Here is a 25,139-nt window from a genome sequence, read left to right as displayed (position 1 = left end):
TTTGTCTTAGATCAATACATAAAATGTACAGGCTTGACATAATAGTGGCACTTAAACTCATGCCTTGACAGCTATGTATTTTTTTTTACCTTGAAACATACTGGTGTATACAGTCAAAACTTGCTTGTGGCTTGTCCTTGCTGTCGGTTGACAAGTAGAATGAAAAACATCGCACGCCGTCATGGCAGTCTGATTTAGGAGCAGGAATTTTGATGTACTGCTATAGAAAATGAGACATGCTTCAATGACATAAATTTTTTGTAAAACAATACAGCATACTTTACAGTTACAAATTATAAATATGTAAATGGAAAACCATTGCTCAATTCTGAAAGATCGCTTAATGTTTGAAATGTAGACTTGTACTGCACAAAAGGCAGCCAATCTGCCTACCACTCATGTATTGGCTCTTCTAAAAGTGTTACCTAGTCAATCTCAAACCCATACCCCCTTTTCCCATATTTCTGCAATTCTTTTTTCCTTTCAAGTATTTTTTAATTCCTTTCTGCAACTTATTATTGAAACTGTTTATAAAAGAGGCACTTTATTCCTCAGAACAACTGGCTACGTACAAAAATTCTCACTTTTGCTCTAGCAATAAAGCTAAATATGCTTATGCAAAAGGTTCACAGATGTGTGAGATGGACACAATAAAATTTCTAGTGTTTTACGGTTATGCTGGCAAACTAGAAACTCCAAACATAATGGAACTACCAAGCTGACTGTTAGGCTAGTGTTAGTTCTGACAGTTAAGGTTCGTTTGTACATTTAAGCCTGTAGCACTGTAGAAAAGAAGGTTTCACTGGAGTTCTGAAAAGAGGCCTATATCTCTAATACAGCAAGGTAAAACTTGTTACTGTAAATACATAGACTGTATAAAACTTGTAGTACTTGGTCTGAAACACCACATAATAGGTCCAGAAAATGAGTGATACTGCTAACCTCAGCTTAATTTTGATGGCACAATTAAGGAGGCAACTATGATCTAAACAAATCAGAATACTGATCAAGTAGCTACTCCTCACACATTGAGCCATAATGACAAGACCATAGTTGCTGAAGCACCTTACAACACAATTTGGTTCTCATTCATTGCTTAATAGTTATCAATAACAACAAACAAAGTTCACTAAATTAACAAAATAGCTGAACTGATTTACCATAATTATAACTTTGGGCAGAAATGTCTTCAAATCTCCAAACCCCTCTGGTGGGCATGTTTCCACACACTTGTTAATATGCTAGAATCTCTTGAACCAAGTCTTCATAAATCATAACCGGAATTAGCCAACTTCAAAAGCTTTGATTCACAAATTGCAATGTTTGTATTTTAAATATTTTATCACAATTATTTTGAAAAACTTGAATGAAAATAATTATTTGGCATTCTAATCTATATTTATTATATGTCACACAGTTCAGCACATGTAGCAGTTACATAGATCTTGGTGAACTTTCCATAATGCTATACCTTCATTTGCCTTGTGAAGATTAAAACGCAAGTACAGTATTAGTTAACTTCTAAAAAAATTTGGAATTGGGCTTGCTCGCAAAGAAAACCAAAATTGCCCTTTGCCTGGTCTCAGGCTAAACTGAACAGACAAAGAACTTTCTCAAACTGGGATTTTTTTTTTTTTTTTTAAGAAAAGTGTTAGACCCAAAAGATGTTGCGTCTTTTACATCAATAGTTATCAACACAAGTTATGAATATGTAATTTGTCACATGCTCTCAGAAACTCAAGCTTCTATATCTACTGCACAACTTAACCAAATTTTTTAAGAAGTTAACTACTCAGGTACAATATATTTTCTATGCTCTACCTTTCCCACACTTTATGATGATTTCCGTGCACTTGATTAAGTTGAGGAGTTCCTCAATTTACTAGCAACGTTTAGTGATTCTCAATATTTTCTATTCTCACATTTAGGTGTAACTGTTAGCAGTTTCAAAAAGTAGATAGTAAACTTGAGACTTGTAAGGCCATAAGATAAAAGAACTGAAGCAGTTCATTCAGCCCATTGAGTCTCCTTCAGTACTTCAGGCTGATCTGGTAATCCTCAACTCAACTTTCCTGCCTTTTCCCCATAATCCTTGCTTTCCTTATTGATTAAAAATCTGATCTTGAATATCCTTAACGATCCAGCCTCTGCAGTGAAGAATTCCACAAGAAATTCCACCTTATCTCTGCCTTAAAAGGGTGATCCCTTATTCAAGGATTATGCCTGCTGGTCTTTAAATTTTCCCCACAAGTGGAAGCAACCTTTCCACATCTAACCTGCCACGTCCCCTAAAAATCTTGTATGTTTTAATAAAGGTTCTCATGCATTCTTCTAAACTTCAATGAATACAGACCTAACCTACTCAAAAAAAACTTTCCTTATAAGATAGGCCCTTCCAGGATTGGAGGGTCTAATGAAACTTCTCTGGTCTGCCTCTAAAGCTACATCTTGCCTTAGATGACAGACCCAATTTTGTTCACAGCATTCCAGCTCTCATTTGACAAGTACCTTGTATTGTTTTCGTAAGTCTGCCCTAATTTTTGCACACCATTCACTTTGATATAAATGACAACATTCCATTTAGCTTCCCTATTGCCTGTTGACTTAAGCTAGCATTTTATGATTTATTAAATAAGAACTCCCAACTTCCTCTGCATTGTAACTTTTTGCAGTCCTTCTCTATTTAAATACTATTAAGCACCTCTATTCTTCCTACTAAAACACACAACCTCACACGTTTGACATTCTGTTCCATCTACCAAGTTTTTGCCCACTTGCTTAACCTGTCTATAATCCCCTTGTCATGCTCACCACTTACGTTTCCACTATTTTGTATCATCTGCAAACTTGGACTTACATTGACATGACTTACATTCGTATTATAAATAACTGTACCACCCCAACCCAGCACAGATCCCTGTGGCACTCCACTAATTAGAGGCTACTATCCTGAAAATATTCCTCTTATCCCATTTCTGTGTCTTCTATTAACTAACCAATATAATATCCTTGCAACCAAATCACCTCCAACATGAATGGCTTTTATCTTAAGTAGTCTAACAGATATCACCTCAAAGATTTTCTGAAAATCCAAATATATTACATGTGCTACTTCCCCTTTATCGTTGCTGCTTGTTACCTCAAATTTTCAATAAATTTGTGAGGCACCATTTTTCCCTTTGTGAATCCATGCTGACTTGGGTTGATCATATTATGCATTTCTAAATGCTCTGTTATTACATCCTTTTTAACAGACTCACATTTTTCTAATAACAGATATTAAACTAACTGGCATTTAGACTCCTTTTACCCTGTCGTCTTAACTGTTTGAACAGACACGTTACATTGGGAGCTTCCAATCATGTGAGATCTTTCCAACATTTCATGGAAAATTAGGACCTGTGCAACCATTACATCTGTATCTACTTCTTTTAATATCCTTGGTACTGGAACAGACAATAATAGAAACAGCCCTATTGACCCAGCAAATTCCTCCTTACGAACATTTGGGAGCTAGTGCCAAAATTGGGAGAGCTGTCTCACACAGACTAGTCAAGCAACAGCCTGACACAGTCTTACCACGGAATCATACCTGACAATGTCCCAGACACCACCATCCCTGGATATGTGAGGAGACCCCCAGCACAGCTGGCAGCTAAGTGAAATACAGCAGTGAGGGAGTTGCCCTGGACGTTTTCAACATTGACTCGGATTCCATGAAGTCTCAGGACTTCAGATTAAACATGGGCAGGAAAACATCTTGCTGACCACCTAGTACCGTCCTCCCTCAGCTGCTAAAGTGGGTCTGTGGCAGATAGTGAGGCAATCAAGTGGGATAAAAACATATTTGACTTCATCCTTATCAATCTGCCAGCTGCAAATGCATCTGTACATGACAGTATTGGTAAGAGCAATCACTGCACAGTCTTTGAGGGGGACGAATCCCAGCTTTACACTGAGAATAACTTCCATCTTGTTGCGTGGCACTATCAGCATGCTAAATGGGATGGACTTCAAACAGATCTGGCAACTCAAGACCATGCATCATGAGATGCAGCGGGCCTTCAATAGCAGTAGATTTGTACTCCAGCACAATCTGTAAACCTCGTGGCCCGGCATATCCCCCATTCAACCATTATCAACAAGCTAGGGGATCAACCCTGGTTCAATTGAGTGCGCACAAGGGCATGCCAGGAGCAGCACCAGACATACCTGAAGATGAGGTTTCAACCTGGTGAAGCCACAAAACAGAACTACTTGCATGCAGCGAAAGCAGCAAGTGATAGACACAGCTGAGCAATCCCACAACCAACAGATTGGATCTAAGCTCTGCAAGTCCTGCCACATCCAGTCATGAATGGTGGTGGTCAATTAAACAACTCATTGGAGGAGGAGGCGGCTCCACAAACATCCCCATCCTTAATGATGGAAGAGCCCAGCACATCAGTGCAAAAGATAAGGCTGAATGGTCGGAGACAATGGATCCTGCAAAGGCTATGGGCCCTAACAACATTCCAGCAATAACACTAAAGACTTGTGCTCCAGAACTGGCCACTCCCAAGCCAAGCTGTTCCAGTTTAACGCTGGCATTTACCTGATAATATGAAAAATTGCCTCAAGTATGTCCCATATATAAAAAGACAAATCTAACCCAGCCAATTACTGGTCCATCAGTCTACTCTTGTTTATTGATAAAATGATGGAAGGTGTCATCAACATTGCTGTCAAGCAACACCTGCTCAGGTGATGCCCAGTGTGGGTTCCGCCAAGACCACTCAGCTCCTGACCTCATTACAGTCTTGGTTCAAGCATGGGCAGAACAGCTGAATTCCAGGGGTCAATTACAGTGACAGCCCTTGACATGAAGGCTGCATTCGACCAAGTGCGGCATCGAGGAGCCAGAATTATTGGGAATGCAGGGACAAACTCGCCAGTGGTCAGAACCATACCTGACACATAGAAAGATGGATGTGGTTGTTGGACGTCAGTATCTCAGCTGTCCTAGGCCAAACCAACTTCAGCTGTTTCATTTATGACCTTTCCTACATCAGAAGTGGGGACGTTCGTACATAATTGCACAATGTTCAGTACCATTCACGACTCCTCAGGTACTGAAGCAGTCCATATACAAATACAAGATCTGGGCAATATCCAGGTTTGGGCTGATAAGTGACAAGTAACATTTGCACCACACAAATGCCAGACCATGACCATCTCCAATAAGAGACAAATCTAACCACTGCCCCTTGACAGTCAACGGTGTTACCATAACTAAATCATGCACTGTCAAAATTCTGGGGGTTATCATTGACCAGAAACTCAACCACAAACAGTGGCTACAAGAGCAGGTCAGAGGCTAGAAATATTGTGGTGAGTAATACACCTCCTGACTCCCCAAAGTCTGTCCACCATCTACAAAGCACAAGTCAGGAGTGTGATGGAATACCCACCATTTGCCTGGACGAGTGTATCCCCAACACTCAAGAAGCTGGACACCATTCAAGATAAAGCAGGTGCTTGATTTGCACTATATGCAAAGGCAGCCATACCCTCCACGGACGCTCAGCTGTACACACTGCTGCTAGCTACAAGATGCACGGCAGAAGCTCAAAAGATCCTCAAACCCACAATCACTCCCCCCTAGAAGGGCAAGGGCAGCAGACATATGGGAACACCAACCTTTGCAAGTTCTCCTCCTAGCCACTCACTATCCTGACTTGGAAATATTTCACCATTCCTTCATTGTAACTGAGTCAAAATGCTGGAATTCCTTCTTTAATGGCTTTGTGGGTCAATCCACAACAGGCGGACTGCAGCGGTTCAAGAAAGCAGCTCACCATCAAATTAAGGGCAACTAGGGACAGGCAATAAATACTGGTCAGCCAGCAATGCCAAGATCCCACAAATGAATGAATTTAAAAAAAACACATCCTGGGAATTTCAACAGTCTTCAGTCCCATTACACAAACAGAAGTTGCTGGAAAAGCTCAGCTGGTCTAGTAGCATCTGTGAAGATAAAAAGAACAGAGTTAACGTTTTGGGTCTGGTGACCCTTCCTCAGAACTGGGAAACCAGCTCTCCTTCATTTATTCATTCATGGAATGAGGGCATCACTGGCTAGGCAGCATTTATTGCCCACCCCAGAGGGCTGTGAAGAGTAAACCACATTGCTGCAGGTCTCAAGTCACATGCACAGGCCAGGTAAGGATGGCAGTTTCCTCTCCCAAAGAATTAGTGAACCAGATGGGTTTTCCTGAATATTGATAATGGATTCACGGTCATGGTTAGATTCTTAATTCTAGATATTTATTGAATTCAAATTCTACCAATCTGCCATGGCAGGATTTGAATCCAAGTCCCCAGAACATTATCTGGGGACCTAGATTAACTGTCCAGCAATAATACCACTAAGCCATCACAGCCCATACCATCTGGGGAAGGGTCACCGGACCCGAAACATTAACGTTAACTGTTCTCTTCACAGATGCTGCCAGACCTGCTGAGCTTTTTCAGCAACTTCTGGTTTTGTTCCCGATTTAAAGCACCCACAGTTTCTTCTGTTTTTATTCAGACCCATTTATTTCCCGAGCACTTATTTTCTACTGATCATTATTATATTTTTTTCACCTCCATGTTTTGCCCTGTTATTTAGTAATTCTGGAATGCTATTAGTATCTTCTACTACGAGGACGGATGCAAAGTATTTGTTCAACTCCTCTACCACTTCCTTGCACCCCATCATTTCTCCAGCCTCATTCTCTAAGGGTCACACATTAGTTTTGGCCTCTAACTTAGCTGTAGTATATTTGAAGAAGCGAATATGACTTACAACAGTGGAGACAGTGGCACTTTGGTAAAATCACTGGACAAATAATACAGAAACCCAAAATAATGTTCTGGGGACATGAGTTTGAATCCTACTTGACAAATAGTGAAATGTGCTTCAATAAAATCTGGAAATTTAGAAAAGCTCGCCTCATGGCAACCACTGTTGATTGTTGTAAAAACCCTAGCGGTTCACTAATGTCCTTCAGAGGAGCAACTGTGCTATTCTTATCCAGTTAGGATTACATGTAACACCACACCCACCGCAATGTAGTTGACTCAAGTGCCCTCTGGGATAGGCAATAAAAGTTGGCCCATCTGGTGATGCCATATTCCATGATGAAAACAAAATTTTGGCCTCAAAGTTTATCTTCTCCATCTATTATTTTTTGGTCATCTTTTATTGCTTTGCTAGCTTACCGCAAAAAACTTTGCCACAGTGCATGAATTTTCTTTCTATCTGATGCCAGCCTTATTCTTCCCTAGTTTCCCTGGTTAACCATGGCTGGCTTATTCCCTCTGAGAATCATCCCTCATTGGGATATGTTTTTACTGTCAGCCAAGACTATTTTCTACAATGTCTGCTATTCTTCTTCAACTGTCTTTGCTGCTAAACACCTCTGCCAATCCCCTCTCAAGAGATCTGTCCTCAATAATTACTTACTTAAGCTTAGCACAGTTGTTTTGGATTTAAGTTTCTTCTTCTCAAACTCACTGTTCCCTGGGGTATCTTTTACTCTGACATCATTTATTAAACCTGCCTCCTTACACACCATAATCTAAAATAGCCTGATCTCTACTTGGATCCACAACAAATTGTTCTATGAAACTTTCCCAAACACACACTATGAATCCTACCTCGTGGCTACATCTGTCAATTTATCTCAATTTACAAGATTAAGCCCATCCGTGAATAATGTCACGCCTTTTTAATATGTCCTTATTACCTTCTGATTTATGGCTCAATCCAACCAAATAGCTACAGATAGAGGGCTTACAAGCTGCTCTTACCAGTAGCCTCTTCTACTTTTCAACTTCTTACCTCCATCCGTATGGAATCTACATTCTCTGACCCAAGGTCATTTCTTGCTATTGTACTTAAATCATCCAGGCTAACAATGCTACTCCATCACCTTTTCCATCTCATCTGTCCTTTCATAAATAGCAAGTTAGTTTAACAAAGTAACTTTTTCCCCCCCCTTCATGAACCTTTTAAGTTATTTGATTGTGTCCAAATATCTAATTGTCCTAGTTGTTTTGGAAAATTGAAAGACATATCATGCCACTGAAACTAAAACCAAAATCTTTACAAGCCTGACCTCTATGGTGGGTGCACATATTTCCAGCAAGGCAGAGTAAAGGGAGCAAATTGCTCTTTGTACATATATTTTCTTAAATGGACTAGGACAATCTGAGTCAAGACGTAGGTAGTAGGAACAAATTAATCTCTGTAAAACAAGTCTGGGTTTATTCCCAAGCATTTCTAATATAAATTGTAAATAGGAAAGAAAGCAACCTTATCAAAAAAAGTTACTCTATGGTCCCAGAGGTAAAATCTCAAAATATCCATCTACTTTTCAGTTATTGTACTGCTTCCAACTAATAGTCGGCAGGTTGAAAACTTCAAAACAATGGTTTTCTGAACAGCATGCAAAAATACTGAATGGAATATTTTACCTGTCCAATTTTTGTAACTCATTTCAGAAATAGTTTAAAAGGTTTTATTCCATGTTTATTATGAGAATACGTATGCATTCAAAACAATGCACAATTTCATTTAGACATTCATGCTCAATCAGAAGATCCAATTAAGTCCTATAAAACTAGACCCAGCCTAGGGGACTAATTTCATGTTAACATAAACTGGAAAAGTACTTAATGCAAAATCTATTTTCTCCTACACCGAACATCACAAATTAACTGCTCAATGTGCACGATATGGTTTCTAAATATTGAAAACTTCTAGCCTAAAGACAATTAAGAGACCCAGAACGTTGGCTTTCCTGCACCTCGGATGTTATCGGACCTGCTATCTTTGGCCAGCTCCATGTTTATCGGTTCTGGCTTCCAGCATCTGCAATCCTTACTATCTCCTAGTCAAAATACTATTGATGTTTGAAATCTGAAATAACAGGAGGATGTCCTGGAAATACTTAGAAGGTCTGGCAGCACTTGAGGAGGGGGACAGTTAATATTGCAGGTCACTCAACAGATACAGTCAGACCAGCTGAGAAATTCGAACAATTTTTAAAAAATAATAGATTAAAGTACATAGAACTTAAATGCATAGGACTTCTCAGAAGTGTCAGATGTAAAAAATAAACATACAGTACAGAAAGGACAGATAGAGTTGGTGACAAGGTCAAAAGACAGTATGGGAGGAGAGGGGGCATAATCGTGCTAGTTGAAAGAACAGCCACCAATGGAAGAGTGAAGCTACTGAGAAACAAACGGATCAGCGTCAGAAGAGAAAGGTGCAAATAGCAGTGCAGAGCTGAAGACAGTCGCTAGGTAGGGCAGGGTGTGGCTCTGAAAGCATTTAAACGAGGCAGCGATCACTGGGTTGTCAGTTCAGCAAATTTTAAAAAATTAATTTCTTGCTGACTGGCTGCTTGAAGTTTCCAGTTAATATTAATGAGCAGGATTGCTCTGTTGGGTGTTAGCTGCTATCTGCGGATGCATTAACTGAGTGCCTCAGCTTCTTCCCTGTGTCCAGAGGAAGAGAAGAAACAGCCACAGTTCGATATATATTATACAGGAGAACGAGAGACAACAGGCATGGTTTAACTTGAGGGACACCATGCCTTAGACAAGGAAAGAAGTGAAGAAAGTGAGAACTTTGTGGTAACCTCAGCTGAGGAAGTGAACCCACACTAACAGGTGGTGTCACTCTACATTGCAAATCAGTCATCTGGCCAATTGAGCTAACTGGTACTCCCCCAAACCATCTCCACACCACCCCCCCCCCACCCCACCCCACGTGCACACACACAAGCCAATTTACAAACGTTAACAAGCCCCCACATTAAGTGAAGACTAACAACCTGGTTGCTGTTTTAGGTTCACACACACACACACACACACACACACACACACACACACACACACACACACACAGAGTGGCCAGGTGAGCAATGTCCCAAAGTGTCTTCTTTGTTTGAAAAGCCATCTTAACATAGTGCTTCCTGGGGGAAAGGAAATTGTGTAGTCAGGGGCTGAAGTGTATATATCAGAACATTTGTCCAGAGAAAGAGTACTCAAATGAACTCACTATTGATGCCAATCCTCTTCCTTCATTCCTTGTTTTCGCTGCCTCTAAAGGTACAGATTCTTGACTGTTAAACATCGTCCATGGCAACATACAAGGGATTTTCACAACCCACACAATGCAATACTGTGCACTATCAAAAGATTTCCCACTGATAATTCCACAAGTATCTTTCACATCTGCACCATACTATTACATTATGAAAATTCACAAATTGCAAACATTCTTTTTCTACATATATGAAATACAGATCCATTTTCTAGAAAATTATGCTCTCTAACTTGCAAGGAATTTTAAGTCTATGTTAAAAATCAGGATCTTGCAAGCTCAAGGGATAACAGTGACTGCAATTCATTGAAAATGTTTGAACAATGAGCTGACTAGAGACATGAAATCCACTAGCAGTTATTTTTTTAAAGAAGTTGGATTGGCATTTTCGTAGCAATATTATAAAATGCCTTTCAGTCCTTTTTGAAGGCACAAGAACTTGAGTACCTTTGTTCTTCTTGTTACAGCATGTGCTCTGTTCTGCTTCTGCATGTCAGGTACAGTATCACACCTCCAGGCGACTGACTTGCATGACTTGTTGCTGTTATCGGCACAATTCCCTAGACAGATTTTTTCTTTAAATAGCTTCTGAAAGTACACCCATGGGCTTTTTGTTAAACAGATTAAATGAATTATAATTCCATCATACAGGGTTTTAAGCCTATTCAAATTAATAAGTAAACACAATGCCACAATTTGGACTGCAATAATTACTGTGCTTCTGAGACACTTTGATCTTCCTTTTTAAGCTTTTTGCTGAAGTTCTGTAAAGAGTGCAGGGATTTTATTCTTGGCCTCACGTTAAAATAAAAAAATGTTGCTTCACCCAAAGGTTCAGCTGATTAAGTTTGTGAACAGCTGAGTCACACAGATCGGGGAGGTCCCAGGTTCCCTGCTTGTGTTCAGCTACCTGATCTTAGCCATTATCAGAGGGTTCTTTATTTTCTTCAGAGACATGAACAGTAAATAAATTACATAGCATATTTGGTGTACATACACCCACAAAGCCATTAGGGAAAAAGTTCTAAGGTTTTGACCCAGTGGTACTGTCTAGTCTCTCACTTGTCTTTTGTACTTTGTCACCTGTATGGAAGGAACACTACTATTTGAGATTACTCCCCACGTACTTCTTCCTTGGTTATTTTTCTTCCAGTCTGTGGTGGACATGTCACAGCTCCTGTGCCTTCAAGAAGTCCTAAATCCTTCATTTTGCCCTAATTCATATTGTGTTTGACCTCGAGATATGAACATGCGACTGTTTTAGAGATTTTGTCAGTCATACCTACAAAATGCCCACGCCTTCTGGGCTGGGCTCTGATGAGTGTTTCCATCAGTTCTGGACATTTCTGCTTGGTGCACTTCATTTTTGTGCATTCTTTCACCCCATTTAATGCCCATTATGTTCTGAATGCATCTCATGTCTGACTTCATGTATTTGATACGGTGATAGATCCATGCCTCTTTGAAATACAGCACAGTCAATATCATCATAGCTTGGAATAGAACAGGCTTTTTTCAAGTTATTTTTTCCCCTCCCACAGTACCATACACATGAGAAAATGCTCTGCTTGCTGTGTCAATTCTATTTGTTATTTTGTGTCAACAGATATTTCTGAAGATTGTACTTTTGAGATAGCTGCAGTTACTTCCAGGCTTCAGAGTTGTCACTGATAGGCACAGGAGGCAAGGCATAGTCAGAATTTGATAGTGACTGATGGAGTATCTTTACCTTCCTTACATTGATGGCAAGCCCATGACCATGAGACACTTTTGAAGGGCAGTCCAGGATCCTTCAGAGATCCTGCACACTGAATGAGACAAGGGCAGAGTTATCCGCAAAGAGAAGTTCCTAGATTATCTTATTTCAGGCATGCAGTTGTCTCAGGTTGAAGAGATTGTCAGCTGTTCGGAATTGGATGCATAGTTCAAAGTTTCCATGAAATGTCCCAGAAAGTTTGACTGCAATGAACATGCTGAAGAATACAGGGGCCATGACATATCACTGATTCACATAGCAAAATAGTCAGGGTATTCAAAGTTTTTAAAGAAGATTTGTAGCTCAGGTTGTGGATGAGGTTGAAGTCTTGCTCACTGAGCTGGTATTCTGCCCCGCTTGTTATTTATGCGCCTCGGTTTGCTGGGGTGGCTGGCATCACTTCCGGCTCTGTTTCAGTGGTTAGTCTATCTTGGTGGCTAGTTGGTATTCGTTTCAGCAGACAAAAAAAAGGAGACAAATTTGACTGAGACAACACATCCATAATAACACAAGCCAAACAGAAATGCCAAACAATTCCTGAAGATCTGGCATTCCAAACAGAACTCCATCTACAAACACTGAACTGGACCCCATATACAAACCACTAAACACCAACCCTTCACTAGAGGCACACTGACAATGTTACCTAGTAAGGCGATGAAACGTCTGCAATCAAACGCACCGGCTGGCAAGCAGGTCAGTGTATTCACTTTAAGCAGAGTATCCGGCTGTCATTTTGTCGTGAAATTGTTGTATCAGATTCACGGCTGCCTCAGGACATCCAGATTTGTACAAGAATTTTCACTAGGCCTAATTTACCCTGTCAAAAGGGCTTCATCCATTCAATCAAAGACATGGTAAAAGTTCCATCTTTTTGTAGCATTTCTCTTGTATTTGCCAAAGAATGAAATCATGTCGCAGTGACTCTCCCTTTCCTGAACCCAGTTAGATTTTCTGGCAGTAGATGTTATGCTACGTAGTTAAATCAATCTGTCAAGTAGAACTTTTTGCTCTAATCTTACCAGCTATGACAAGCTGAGAGAGTACGCTGCTGGTCATACACAGCTATGTCTTTTCCCTTTGTACAACTGAACAACAGCAGTACACCCAAGCTCCTGAGGAATTATTTGTTGATTCTATAAACACAAGCAGAAGTCCAGCTGGGTACACTGAAACAGTAAATTTCTCCAGGGATCCCATCAGAGGCTGGGACTTTGCTTCATGGTGGGGATCTTGCAGTTTTATCATTTCTCCATAACAGATTTTTTCCTGTACGGGTTTTCAAATGTGGGCCAGTCTAAAAGCTGGCCTACAGATAATCAATTCACAGTGGATGATGATTAAGTACATCCCTACAATGTTCTGCCCAGCGCTGTCTGATAACTGACCTGTCCATCAGGAGAGATTTCCCCATCAGCACCAAGAACAAGAGGGTAGCTGTTTCAAGGAGGATCATACACAGCCTTTAGCATGACACATGGCATTTTTGTAAAACAGTGATCAGCACAGACTTGAAGATTTATAACTTGTTTGATCCACTGCGTGTCTTGTATCCTAAACTGCTTTGGCATAAGTCCCCGTTCTTCACCCGGAGTGACTTAACAGGCAGCAGCTGTGTCTTTGTTTTCCAGTCATGCAATATTTTTCTCCTTAATTCTGTTCCTTAATTTGATCAACAGTTTCAAAATTGATCTAATCACTGTTTTCGTGGGTGTTTCCAGGACAGCACTGGTAGCTTCCAGAACCATTATTTGGATATTAACTGTGCTATTTCAATATCATTGAGCTTCCTTTAGAAGACACATAGCTGTTTTTCAGATCCAAACCTGAACTATTCGCCACTCCCTGCAATGCCAGTTTCTGTATATCAAATTTCTTCTGTGTTTGGTGCATATTGGTCATCCTAGTGGTGAAATAACAAATTTCATTTCAGAGTGTGGCCCTGGTGATCATAATACCTTTTTACTGTTCTGCCAGAGGGACAAAGCCAACCTGGTGCAAGTGTTTGGATCGCAGGCGCACCCAAGTGTTTTTGCACTTTGCCTTTTGTTGAAAGATATGTGAGTGCTTGACATATTCCAGTGGATTCAAAGGCCCAGAAGCATGCAATTGCTGTTGCATTCATTCACAGTGATTCCCCAGGATGCTATTCAAATCTGTTTTTCAGTTCCTACCTTTGCATTGTTTAAGGTATCATCACAAGGAGATTGTCTTCCTAAGGCATATTTGTAATACTTACCAATCCTCATAAATGCAGGTATTAATTATTTACAGAACTCATCCTTGTTGAGCATTTTATATATTGGGCAGATTGTTGCATACTTATTTTTCATGAGAAGTAACAGTAGAGTCCTTAGATGATGACTTATGACCCTGCAGAGAGCATTTAGACTTTTTGCGATGCCAGACTTAATACTAATTCTGCACTAGCATTAGGAGTTACTGTCTTTATTCTATAGAGTCCACATCTTCCAAAAGTTAAGTAACGTTCCTGATTCTTTATTGTTGTCTCACTCAAACTATATTAGTTTGTGGATGAATACTAAAGGAGTGCATTTTATGTATCAGAGCAAGAACCTGGGTGGGTTATCCCAATTGTTACAGTTTCTGACAGGGTAACCCAAATTCTTAAGCACTCAGGTGAGCAGAAATGAACTAGTTCCCCTTCTTTATTCAGTCACTGCCCTTGGCTGGCTGCAACAAGGTTAATTTAAAAAGAATTGCTTCCCTTGTGGGCACTGAGCCCTCAGATGCAAATGAACTCCTGTTCTAAGAGGAGCCAAATTAACCAGGCTTCTTTCTTCAATTAACAAAGTAATGAATTTAACAATTACTAAACAGAATAAAGTATACAATTATATAGAACACACACAGGTTAGAAATAAGTAAACCCGAAAAGATTTTAAAAAAAGTTTGAGTTTCTGATTTGTTCATGGAGAGCAGAAAGTTGAACACTGTGGCTGTAGAAGTGGAGACTACTGGTAGCATTGACATTGGCAGTAAACAGCCAGTTTCACGAACCACAGTTTCGCAGATTAGTTGAGATCTGGTAGTTCTGACGTCTTTCGACGTCATTAAACTTTGGAATTAAGGGCAAGAGAGTTTCCTTATAAAATTGGTTTCCATGCTTGGAGATGCACAAAGTTCTAACTGGTAACAAAAGTTCTTCAACTATGACCTTCACAGCCACTACAGGATACTGGTTGGTCCAACTAGTCCATTCTGGGAGATTCGAAACAAGTTTTTTAAATCCCTATCCTTATACGTTCCTCAAAAAAAAAAGGGGGGGAAAATTGAGACACTATTTACGATGGGGGGGGGGGGGCACGGCAGGGGTTGTTGAGCAGGGGGTTGCCAGCCCCTGATTATCTTTAGAGTTACAAGCGATCACAATCCAGTATAATTAAGGTATTATATTCTTTCTCCATCTACACAGCAACTTCTGCTTATGTCAGTCCACCTTAAAAAAAACAAATTTTGGAATTACAAGTTAAAAATGCTCACTTTGGGATTCTGACCAGGTATTTGTAATGTATACAAGATACAAGAGGATGACTGTGAAGGAATCAGTAAAGTATGCACACAAAAAACTCCTGCACTTGTAGTGCTACAGTGAAGGTTGGTTGCGCTTGGCTAGCCCTACTCTGCACATTTTACACATCTGTTCCCCATGGCTTGACAACTCAAGATGCGTGCAGATATGGTTGACAGCAGTGGGTGATTTGCAGCACCTTCTGTGCCTGTGATGTTTATAGCTGGCCACATAGCTACATTGACAGTATGGATAAACCAGTTCCAAAACCAGCTTTATTTTGTGCACTTGTAAAATAAGAGCGGTTAGAGAGGCAAATCTCTTAATGAATTTCAGCTTGCATGTTAGCCTCACTGCTTGGTTTGTAAACTGACAGATATGGTGGTGTGTCCAGGGCTACTTGAGCCATAGATGGGAGCTGAGGGTCAAAGACGAGGTACAGACAGCCAGGTAGCTATGAAGTAGGATCATAGAGACTCCTGCATAAGTGGTAAACCCTGACCCATTGACATAACTCCAGAAAACAAAAGTGCACAGATACTAATTGTAAATTAACATGACCCAGAAAAATAAACTGAAGAAAAGCATCTCTCTATTGGGATAGTGGATGGTTTCAAAACTAATGCTATCACAGGAAAAGTGACCCCTCTAGAAATAGCATCACCACTGTGTCAGTTGAGGTTCTATTCCAAGTGATATGACAATCCCAATCAAGCGTAGTTATGCACATTTGCAGCATCCTCATAAACCCTGTTAAGGGCACGTACGTGCAGAACTCAACATGTTTATACGTGAGCCACAGCTGCACAAGGACCAGGTGGGCAAATATTCAAGTTTTCTGTCTCAACACAAAGCTACCTAAATTAACAAGTTCACAGATCTGTTATACTACAACTAAGTCATTGAACAAGATGGATTTTCAAACACTACTGTCTCCTGTGTAGCATCGTCAAAAAATGAAGATGTTTGACGAGTTTCAGGATAAAGGGCATTCATTTTGTAAGTAGTTCATTAATTTATAATCAAGAAATGTAGGATTTCTAACACCAAGCCCAGGGAATCCTGCAATAAACCCTCCTCCACTCCAAGTGCCATGCATATTCACCACTGTTCTGCCTCTTCAACTTTATACCCAGTATAGCTCTTTGATTCCATGAATTCTTAACTTCACTCAGATGTCTGTCATGACACTTTATTAAACACCTTGTGAAATGAAAAGGATCTCTACATCAGACTTCAGCTCCTAGCCAGGACAGCAAAGCAGGAAAGCCACTGAAAGATATCTTGACACATTGCATGGGTGGGCTCCAAAGGCAACAAGTGCAGCCAGCAAGGAGGGGCACATGACCCCCAAAAGGGCACGACCAGGCAGCAGTCATGGTATAGCCAGGAACAAGCAAGGGCCTCAGCAGGCGGCCCACTACTCAGTCCAGAGAAGGCCTCTGGTAGAGCTTGGACAATGTGCTCTTGGGCCTACAAGTGGAGGAGGATCACCACAGGAAGTACATCAAATGTTAAATTTCTCTTCAATACAAATAATTATTCTGTTTTTAACAGTTATTTTATTCACCAGTGTAGGAATGTAGTCATTTAAAGTATTTTAACTTAGATTTAATTTTCTTTCCTGTGCTAAGGAAGCCCTACAGCACCTAACTTCTGAATTTTTCTTGTCCATTTATTGTCACTATTTTCTTGGATGCAACCCTGACTTAAAAAGGAGGACAGCTTGTCCTACTGCACCAATTCAAATTAGGATAACAGAAGTCTTCAAATGTAACTGCTTTACCATTCCTGTAATTCCCTGCAGTTTCCTTGCATATTTGTTCCTCTACATCTCTCTCTCACACATCCAGTATTGAAATGACCCATCAATTGTCTTTTTGAGCTCAAAGCAAAATATTCTGCCCTTGATCTCTCAGGAACATTCGCTCCAGCACTGTAACGTTTCCTTCATAACTTCCACCACCATCCTCCACCCCATCTTTCCCACACTGTGTGTATGCCAGAATATTTTATCAGGCATATTCAGTACAGTTACACATGCAGAGTAATCCTGTTTTAGACTTTATTACCTTCCTTCTTACTGTGACTCCATCTCATACATGACTATTTCTGATGAGCGTGATCTGTCTTTCCAAATTCTCTGTACTACTTGGTTTTCTCCTTTAACATTACCTTGTTCTTCCTACACCCTTGCCAAGTTAATTTACGTCCTCCCCAGAACTATGAGCAATTCACAACATCGGGCAATTGGACCCAGCACTACCACTTTGCCCTCTACAAATCCTTGTGTCCCAGAAATTCACTAAATTACATCCTACCATCTGTTTAGACTCACATTGGTCTGTTGTATTCCCTTATTTCTTCACTCACTTGCGCATGGCATCAGGAGTAATCCAGACATTACTGCTTTTGAGACCCTGTTTCTCTTTTTACACACGCGGCTGATCCTGAAATGGAGGTGGTCAGTTGGCTCACCTTTCCCCCTGATATCTGCACAGGCTCTTATTGACATCTTTGATCTCTGTACCAGGAAGGCAACACCATCATCCTGCACTCACGTCGGTGGACGTAAGTGTGTCTATTTGTTCCCCCACCTATTGAATTCCTTGTCACTGCTGCTTTTCCACTCTTTCTCCTGTCCCCTTGCAAGACTGAGCCAGCTGTGGTGCCATGGACCTAGCTATAATTGCATTCACCAAGCAAACCAACACTCTCGCCAGGATTCAGAACGTCCTTCATAGCCACAGAAAAATACAGGCTTTATTATCAAAGGACTCTGAATCTAGCACACTTTTGAAATGTGAAGCAATCTGAGCAGTGTTCCTGAAATCCAAGTTGTCTAAGAAGTTCAAAGTCTTTGTTTTTCTCATTAAGAAACTCAAGTATGCACAAAGCATGCAAGTGTGAATGAAAAATCAAGATCAAATGACCAAAGGAAAGGCTTATGTTTGCCTACCTGCTCACTCTGTCCTCTACTTGTCTTGTGGGAACTTGCTGCAGGGAATTGTAAAACCATAGGTCTAACAGATGAACTGAGACAAGCAGAATGCTCAAACAGTTCAAACAAACAAAATCAGCTTCCTTAAAGCCTTGCAGCATTCAAAGTTAAACTGAGGGAAGCTGCGGGAAGTCAGTTGACAAAAAAAAAGGGAAAGGGATTAAAACATAGCCAGTGCTATCAGCCAGCTAAGGCAAGTAAAGATTCAGAAGCAAAAGCTGCACCTGTTTAATAGTAATGAAAGCATGAAATGATGGATGTAATGATTAGAAGAGTTAAAGATAATCTTCATTTCTGAAACATCAACTTCTACTGTAAGTCAAACTTCAGAAGAACAAATAACTGATGTTCTGCAACACAGCTACAACTGTCATTCCTAAGATGCTGCTTGGCCTGTTGTGCTCATCTAGCTCCACACTTTGTTATCACTGTCATTTATACTATTTGTTAATGACTGAAATACATTAGCTGCAAATTCTAACCTTGTTTGATATTTTGATGTGAATATTCAGTCCATTGGTTACAACACTGCTTTTCAAATACAAAAACTGACCTGCACGTTATTAGGCCAAGTGTCATTAATATGCCATTTTCTAATGATACATGTCATTGTGGACAGCGAGCGTGCAATGTGGTGAGAGTTCAGACTCCCGAATTTCCCTATTACCTCTATTCCACTATTTGCTTTACACAAACAGCATTCCACTTTTTGTTCTGATTTTTTAAAGTAGCCCTGGATTTATATACTAATTATCTAGTAAATGAATATATATTTGACCGAATTAATAACAGACATGACACAATAATTGTTCATAACAAAACAAAGTATAGTGGATCAAAATAAAAACAAAGAACTCAGTTCGGAGGAGGGGTCACTGGACCAGAAATGTTAACTGGTTTTCCCTTCACAGATGCTGCCAGGCCAGAGTTTCTCCAGCAACTTTGTTGTTGTTTTGATCCTGAATTACAGCATCCTCAGTTCTTTCAATTTTTTAATATAAAAAGTATATCAGATGTTGGCAATCTAAAGATAAATTATACAGCTGAAATATTGTCTACAGAGAAAGAAAAAAGATGCTGCCAGAGTTTCCAGCATTTTCATTTTATTAATAGTTATCAATGATTGCCAATCAATCACTCTCCAGCAACAAAAAGAACATTGCAAACCGTAGAATATCATTCCACTGGCTCATGAAATTTGGAGCTTTTATGGTCAAAATTTTAATTTTATTGTTACTTTTTGTTTGTTTTTATTTCCTTGTTTAAACGAAATCCTGCTCCACCCTCATTGTGTTCAATTTGAATCTAAATTACCTGTCTTCTCCATTATATTTCTATTCTTCATTTCTTAAACCTTAATAGTTAAGGAAATATAATGATCCTCCCATTCATTCACTGAAGTTTAAGGTGCCCCATTGCAATTGCCACACTATAAGATTACACTTGCTGGGAGAGGGGTCTTGCAGTGCAGTATTAGTGTCCTAACTCTGGACCAGAAGATTCGAATCAAGTCGCAATTACCCTCACCTGTCATAACATATCCGAATAAGATTAAAGAAATTAAACTCGTACAAAGTTACAGTAAAAAGAAAACCAAGCTGAACCTGACAAAAGCAATCTGGCAAGCAGCTTTTGCAAAGAGACATCCAGCTTACGCAAGTTCTCGGCCTGTGCAATATTTGAGTTGGCTAGCTATTCCCACCATAATCTGCCATGTTTTGACACTTTACCATACAACTTAATATGTCATTACTGTGATGTGTACCTGTTAGTTCCATTTGTTTTAATACAGTAATTGTTCACACTACGTTTCAAAAAATTTTGAGATTTAAATTCATTCAAGCTCCAACTTACAGCGAAAGGCCTATCAATTTTGTAATTAATATAAACCATTAACTCTTCAAAATACAAGCATGCTATGTTTGCTCAGGTGAGAAGCAACTCAGCAATATAGTGGAGGGGACAAAACTGGCACAATTAGAATGTCACACCAGTGAGTTTTAAAGTCCAGATTCGATGAAAATGTGGTGTATCTGATTACTAGGGCATCTGTGCATACCTGTTTCAAAGGATCCAAACTTAACAAGATCTCAATTCACTTCAAATCTCTTAAAACGCAGCATTATATACAGTACAAAACTTAAGTAGTGACACTATTACATCACAAAACTCTCCACATTTTCTTTACCATATCGCTGAGGTAGATGCAGGAGGGTATACAATATTAATTTTTGGGTTTCAAAAAATTAAAATGTTAAACGTAATAATCAATATTGTCACAGTTTGTGACCAATTTTACCAGTGACTTCAAATGAAAGAGAAAAAGGAAGTTTGAAACAACTAAATCTGTTGTGCTATCATGTGCTCCTGCACTTGGAATATTTTGATGTGGCTTGCTTCAATATTGGTCATGTTAATGCTCTGTAATAGGGACAGTAAAATAATTTGCAACAGTTCACATTGACCAGTGAATTTAAATGCATGTTGTCACAGGATGTTGTGTGCTTCTTCCTTCCAAGGAGCATTCGAAAACACTTTTAGTCAATTACAATTGTAATGCAGCAAACAGCTGCCAATGTGCACATAATACCAGAACACTAAACAACTGTGATACAAGTGACCACTGAACCAAAATGACTAACTCTTTGCCAAATTAATTAGGTTGCATTTACTAATGCCTATCTGAACAACTGCAAAATCTCAGCAGCTACATGTATTATACACAGAATGAGAATGCATTTGAAGGAAGTAGCACAAGAATGGAAATCTACTATCCTTTCAATCTACAAATGTGCACGATATGTAACAAAATAAGCAAAAAACTTACAGTGCCTCGAAAATGCGAAATTTAAACTCTGCTGTTAAAACCAGCATGGAAATCTAATAACCACTGCAACAATTTGCAGATCTACCTCACTGTTAACCTTCAGCTAAATTTCAGAGAAGTATTATAGGCTATTCTGCTCCTTAAGCCTGCTCTGCCACTCAACATGATCATGGTGCATCCGACTGTGGCCCAAATGCCATCTCACTGCCAATCCCAGATTGCATTCACTGAGAGTCAGTGCTATGTACACAACAAACACACAAACACACACACCCCAAAATCCTTAAATCTTTACTATTGCATCATATTTAAGAAATCTTTTCATTATGCATGATATTCTTCTTTCTTCCAATAAATAAGAAACAGGTTTTCCAAACATTGCAAATGAAAAACATGTAAGAATGACACCTTACATGAAAAAATTAATGACAGCCATCTTAATGTTGTCTTATGGAAAACTGGGTGCGTCTCTCCTTTTGATGGTCTGCAACAAAATCCCTTTAATTAGCAGAAGTGAGCACTGGCACAATCAGATATTGTTAGCTTTTGAAGAAGCAGACAGATTCCGAGTGAACAATCAGCTGCATCATGTCAAAGTCTCTGAGAAATGGAGTAGGCTGTACATTAAAAATAGTATCGCCAAAGTGAGTTTTAAATTCTCGCTGGTGCACTGTATAATGCATTCAGGACTAGAGAACAATCACAGTAAACAGTCATGTATGGAAGGCTCTCTAATGCAGTTAATCCAGTTGTGTTGATAGCCTGAAGAACAGTTGTATATATCTTTAGTATGGTGCACAGATACAACTTGAGCACTATGGAGGGAGGCTTACAGTGGGACCAATACTGTCAGTTTAATAAACATAGAACATAGAACAATACAGCGCAGAACAGGCCCTTCGGCCCTCGATGTTGCGCTGACCTGTGAACTAATCTAAGCCCCTCCCCCCTACACTATCCCATCATTATCCATATGCTTATCCAAGGACTGTTTGAATGCTCTGAATGTGGCTACAATGGCAAAAACAGAAAAGTTATGATGAATATATTTGTCAAATATATCATTGGCTATGCAAGTTTGAAAGTGCATTTGGATCTAAAAACTTGTAACCAATTTTTCCCCACTACTGAGCTACACGAGTGAAGGCATAGAGAAATCTTACATTACTTCATTCAAATGGAGTCCTGACCCAGTTTAGTTTATCTTTAACAAAATATCTGAGATTATTACTGTCATTTATTCAGTTGTGTTTTGGGGAACTGTTACTTTTGCAAGAAACACAAGGCAGTCCAGGGTCTATTAGAAAAGTATCATGGTCGCTCAGGGAGGACTGCAATCCCAGAAACGTTTGTTCTATTTTTGAAAGATTTTATTCATTTTGCACAATTGAATAAACCATTATGACATTTTTAAAAAAGGTCTGGTATTACTGTCCAATTACTACTCCATAAATTGTGTAAAAATGACAAGTTAAGAATGAATGATCTCTGAACTGAAGTTTACATCTGTTCCTGATGGTCTTATGTGCAATTCTGAAAAAGATGCCTGCCAATTAATAACCATGTATATCTGGATGATGGAGGCAAACGGACAGACACAAACCAATAAAAGCTTCATGCTTCACTTGATTCTGACAAGATGTATCTCAATGAAAATCCAAACCATTCAAGGAAAGAAAATACAACTACCCAGTGATCGCAACATGGTTCAAAATATACAAGGACTATGCATGAATTCTCTCAAAAGTTTCCATAAAGCCTGGAGAATTCAATCAAATGGTCTAATCAATGAGAGAAAAGCTGTACCTATAATGTGCAAGTAACAATCTGACAAATGTTACCCCTCCAATCAGAGGCTGTTACTCTTTTGTGCTTGATGCTTGTAGATTTAATTTTCATTGCAGTAGTGAGCCTATCAGCAGCATGCATGCAAGGGAAACTGCCTCTGACTGCAATAGCAGCAAAACAAGTAGTGGATAATGCGTACAACGGTCAGAGTGCTCAAGCCACTGGCTCCTACTGCAGCACAGAAAGTGGGTTGAGCCACCACATCAGCAAAGGTAAAGCCCCTAATAACCTTCTGAATCACAGCAAATAATGCAGTTGCAGTGGATAGGTTCAGGGAATTACACTTTTGTCTCATTCGCAGTCGGGACACACTCCCACTTGTGAGTTGCTTTGGTTCACCGAGCTTACAATCAATTGGAGGATCACAGGAACATAGAACCATACAGTGTGGAAGCAGATCATTCAGCCCATTGAGTCCACGTCTACTCTCCAAACAGCATCTCACTCCACGTTCCTCATGGCTAATCCACCTAACCTATACATCCCAGGATACTAAGGGCAATTTAGCACACCCAATCCACCTACCCTGCACATCTTTGGGCTGTGGGAGCAAACCAGAGCACCCAGAGGAAACCCATGCAGACATGGAGGTGAACGTGCAAACTCCACACCAACAGTTGCATGAGGGTGGATTTGAACCTGGGTTCCCAGCGCCATGAGGTAGCAGTGCTAACCACTGAGGCACAGTGTTGGCGTGGGAGCAGTTCTACTGCAGTCACACAAGACAGCAGCACATGCATCTGTCTCCCAGACACAAATACAAAAGGCAATATTGCTCCCTTCACAAGGTAGGAACCCCAACAAAAAAAAGTGCCAGGGAAAATTGGAAAAACAGCCAGATTAAAAAAAAACTGACCTCTAGACTGTAAGCAGCTTTCAGTAAATACCATTTTGAATAAATATCACAAAACAACTGCACACTACAGTGTGAAACCTCACAGTGTTGTAGTAAATTTGCATTAGTGTGAAGCCTACTTCAGAAACAGCAGATGTCAAAGATAGTTTTGTTGATATCAGAACTATTTTACTTCTTAGTGCACCATTACTGGTAGACTAAAGATCCGAAAAATACTTTAGGTCTTTTCCGGCCTCCGCTGCTCCACGCTGTTGTGACTAATTATTGATGAATACCCTATTTATATTGCAGAAACAGTGGAATTATTTTAAGGTTTTAACAGCCACCTTACGTATGTTGCAAGGTATTTCCCAAACAGCTTATTTTTATGTTGCCCAATTTGCTGAGCTGGTACATTCCTGGAGTGTTCCATCTAAATGGGAACAAATTTTATTGTTCATTGCAATTTTCCTGATCTTTGCACATAAGCCCTCACCTCCACAAACTCCCCTGCCATAGTAGGCCCATGACCTGGGCACAAAGTCAGGGAAAATCAGAGACTTGCTTCAGTTCTCAGCCCATGTCTACTTCTGATGCTTTCTAACCTAGAAGATGAAGTAGACTAAATTGTATGTGTAGTAGGTGCAGGCCCTTGTTTGCAGTACATTATGTTATGTTATTTTTAAAAAGAAAACCAGGAATTAATTGTTGTGCAAGTGTACAGTACATCCAGGGGGTCATGAAACTCTAGAATTTTGAGTCTAAAAGCATGATTAGTTTGAATTTCGTGGAAGCAAAATATGCAAAAGTGGAATACCCTGATATCGGCCTTTTTATCTTGGAGTTTAACTTTTAGGGCTCTCAGAAACACAGGACACACACACTTTGGAACATCTATTGGACTGAAAGGCTTGGGTGAACTTAAAGGATTGCATAGCTCTCTTCAAACAGATAAAAATACCATATTCCTCACCAAGACCTTGCAAGTATTAACATGTCCAAAAACACTCACATTATCAAGTAATTGGTTCATCTGTGATTTGTTTGACTTTGCTGTGCTCTATTTAACACATTTGCCTATATAACAGCAAATACATTGGGGGAGAAAAAGCATGGCATCCACAAGTTCACCACCAGAGTCACTGTAACATCAAATGCAATGAAGTCCATCTCCTGCTTCGACGTTGCAGTTGTGGGTG

At 39.8% G+C, this 25,139-nt stretch overlaps 1 protein-coding gene across 5 annotated transcripts in view; it reads right to left on the bottom strand.

The window, feature by feature from the left end:
• LOC125467293 (RNA polymerase II elongation factor ELL) overlaps positions 1 to 25,139 on the bottom strand; it is a 112,482-nt gene that overhangs the window by 45,810 nt on the left and 41,533 nt on the right. For 2 of the 5 annotated variants that reach the window (XM_048562948.2, XM_048562950.2), the window contains exon 3: positions 90 to 220. In XM_048562948.2, the coding sequence (XP_048418905.1) occupies positions 90 to 220 (131 nt within the window). Of the gene's footprint in view, positions 1 to 89; positions 221 to 10,588; positions 10,678 to 25,139 lie in introns of those variants that run through there. The other 3 variants (XM_048562949.2, XM_048562951.2, XM_048562952.2) reach the window with 2 other exon arrangements.

This window comes from Stegostoma tigrinum, chromosome 33 (assembly GCF_030684315.1).
Source record: "Stegostoma tigrinum isolate sSteTig4 chromosome 33, sSteTig4.hap1, whole genome shotgun sequence".
Taxonomy (NCBI): Eukaryota; Metazoa; Chordata; class Chondrichthyes; order Orectolobiformes; family Stegostomatidae; genus Stegostoma; species Stegostoma tigrinum.
The sequence above is the reverse complement of the archived record's forward strand: the minus strand, read 5'-3'. Positions and strand labels throughout refer to the sequence as shown.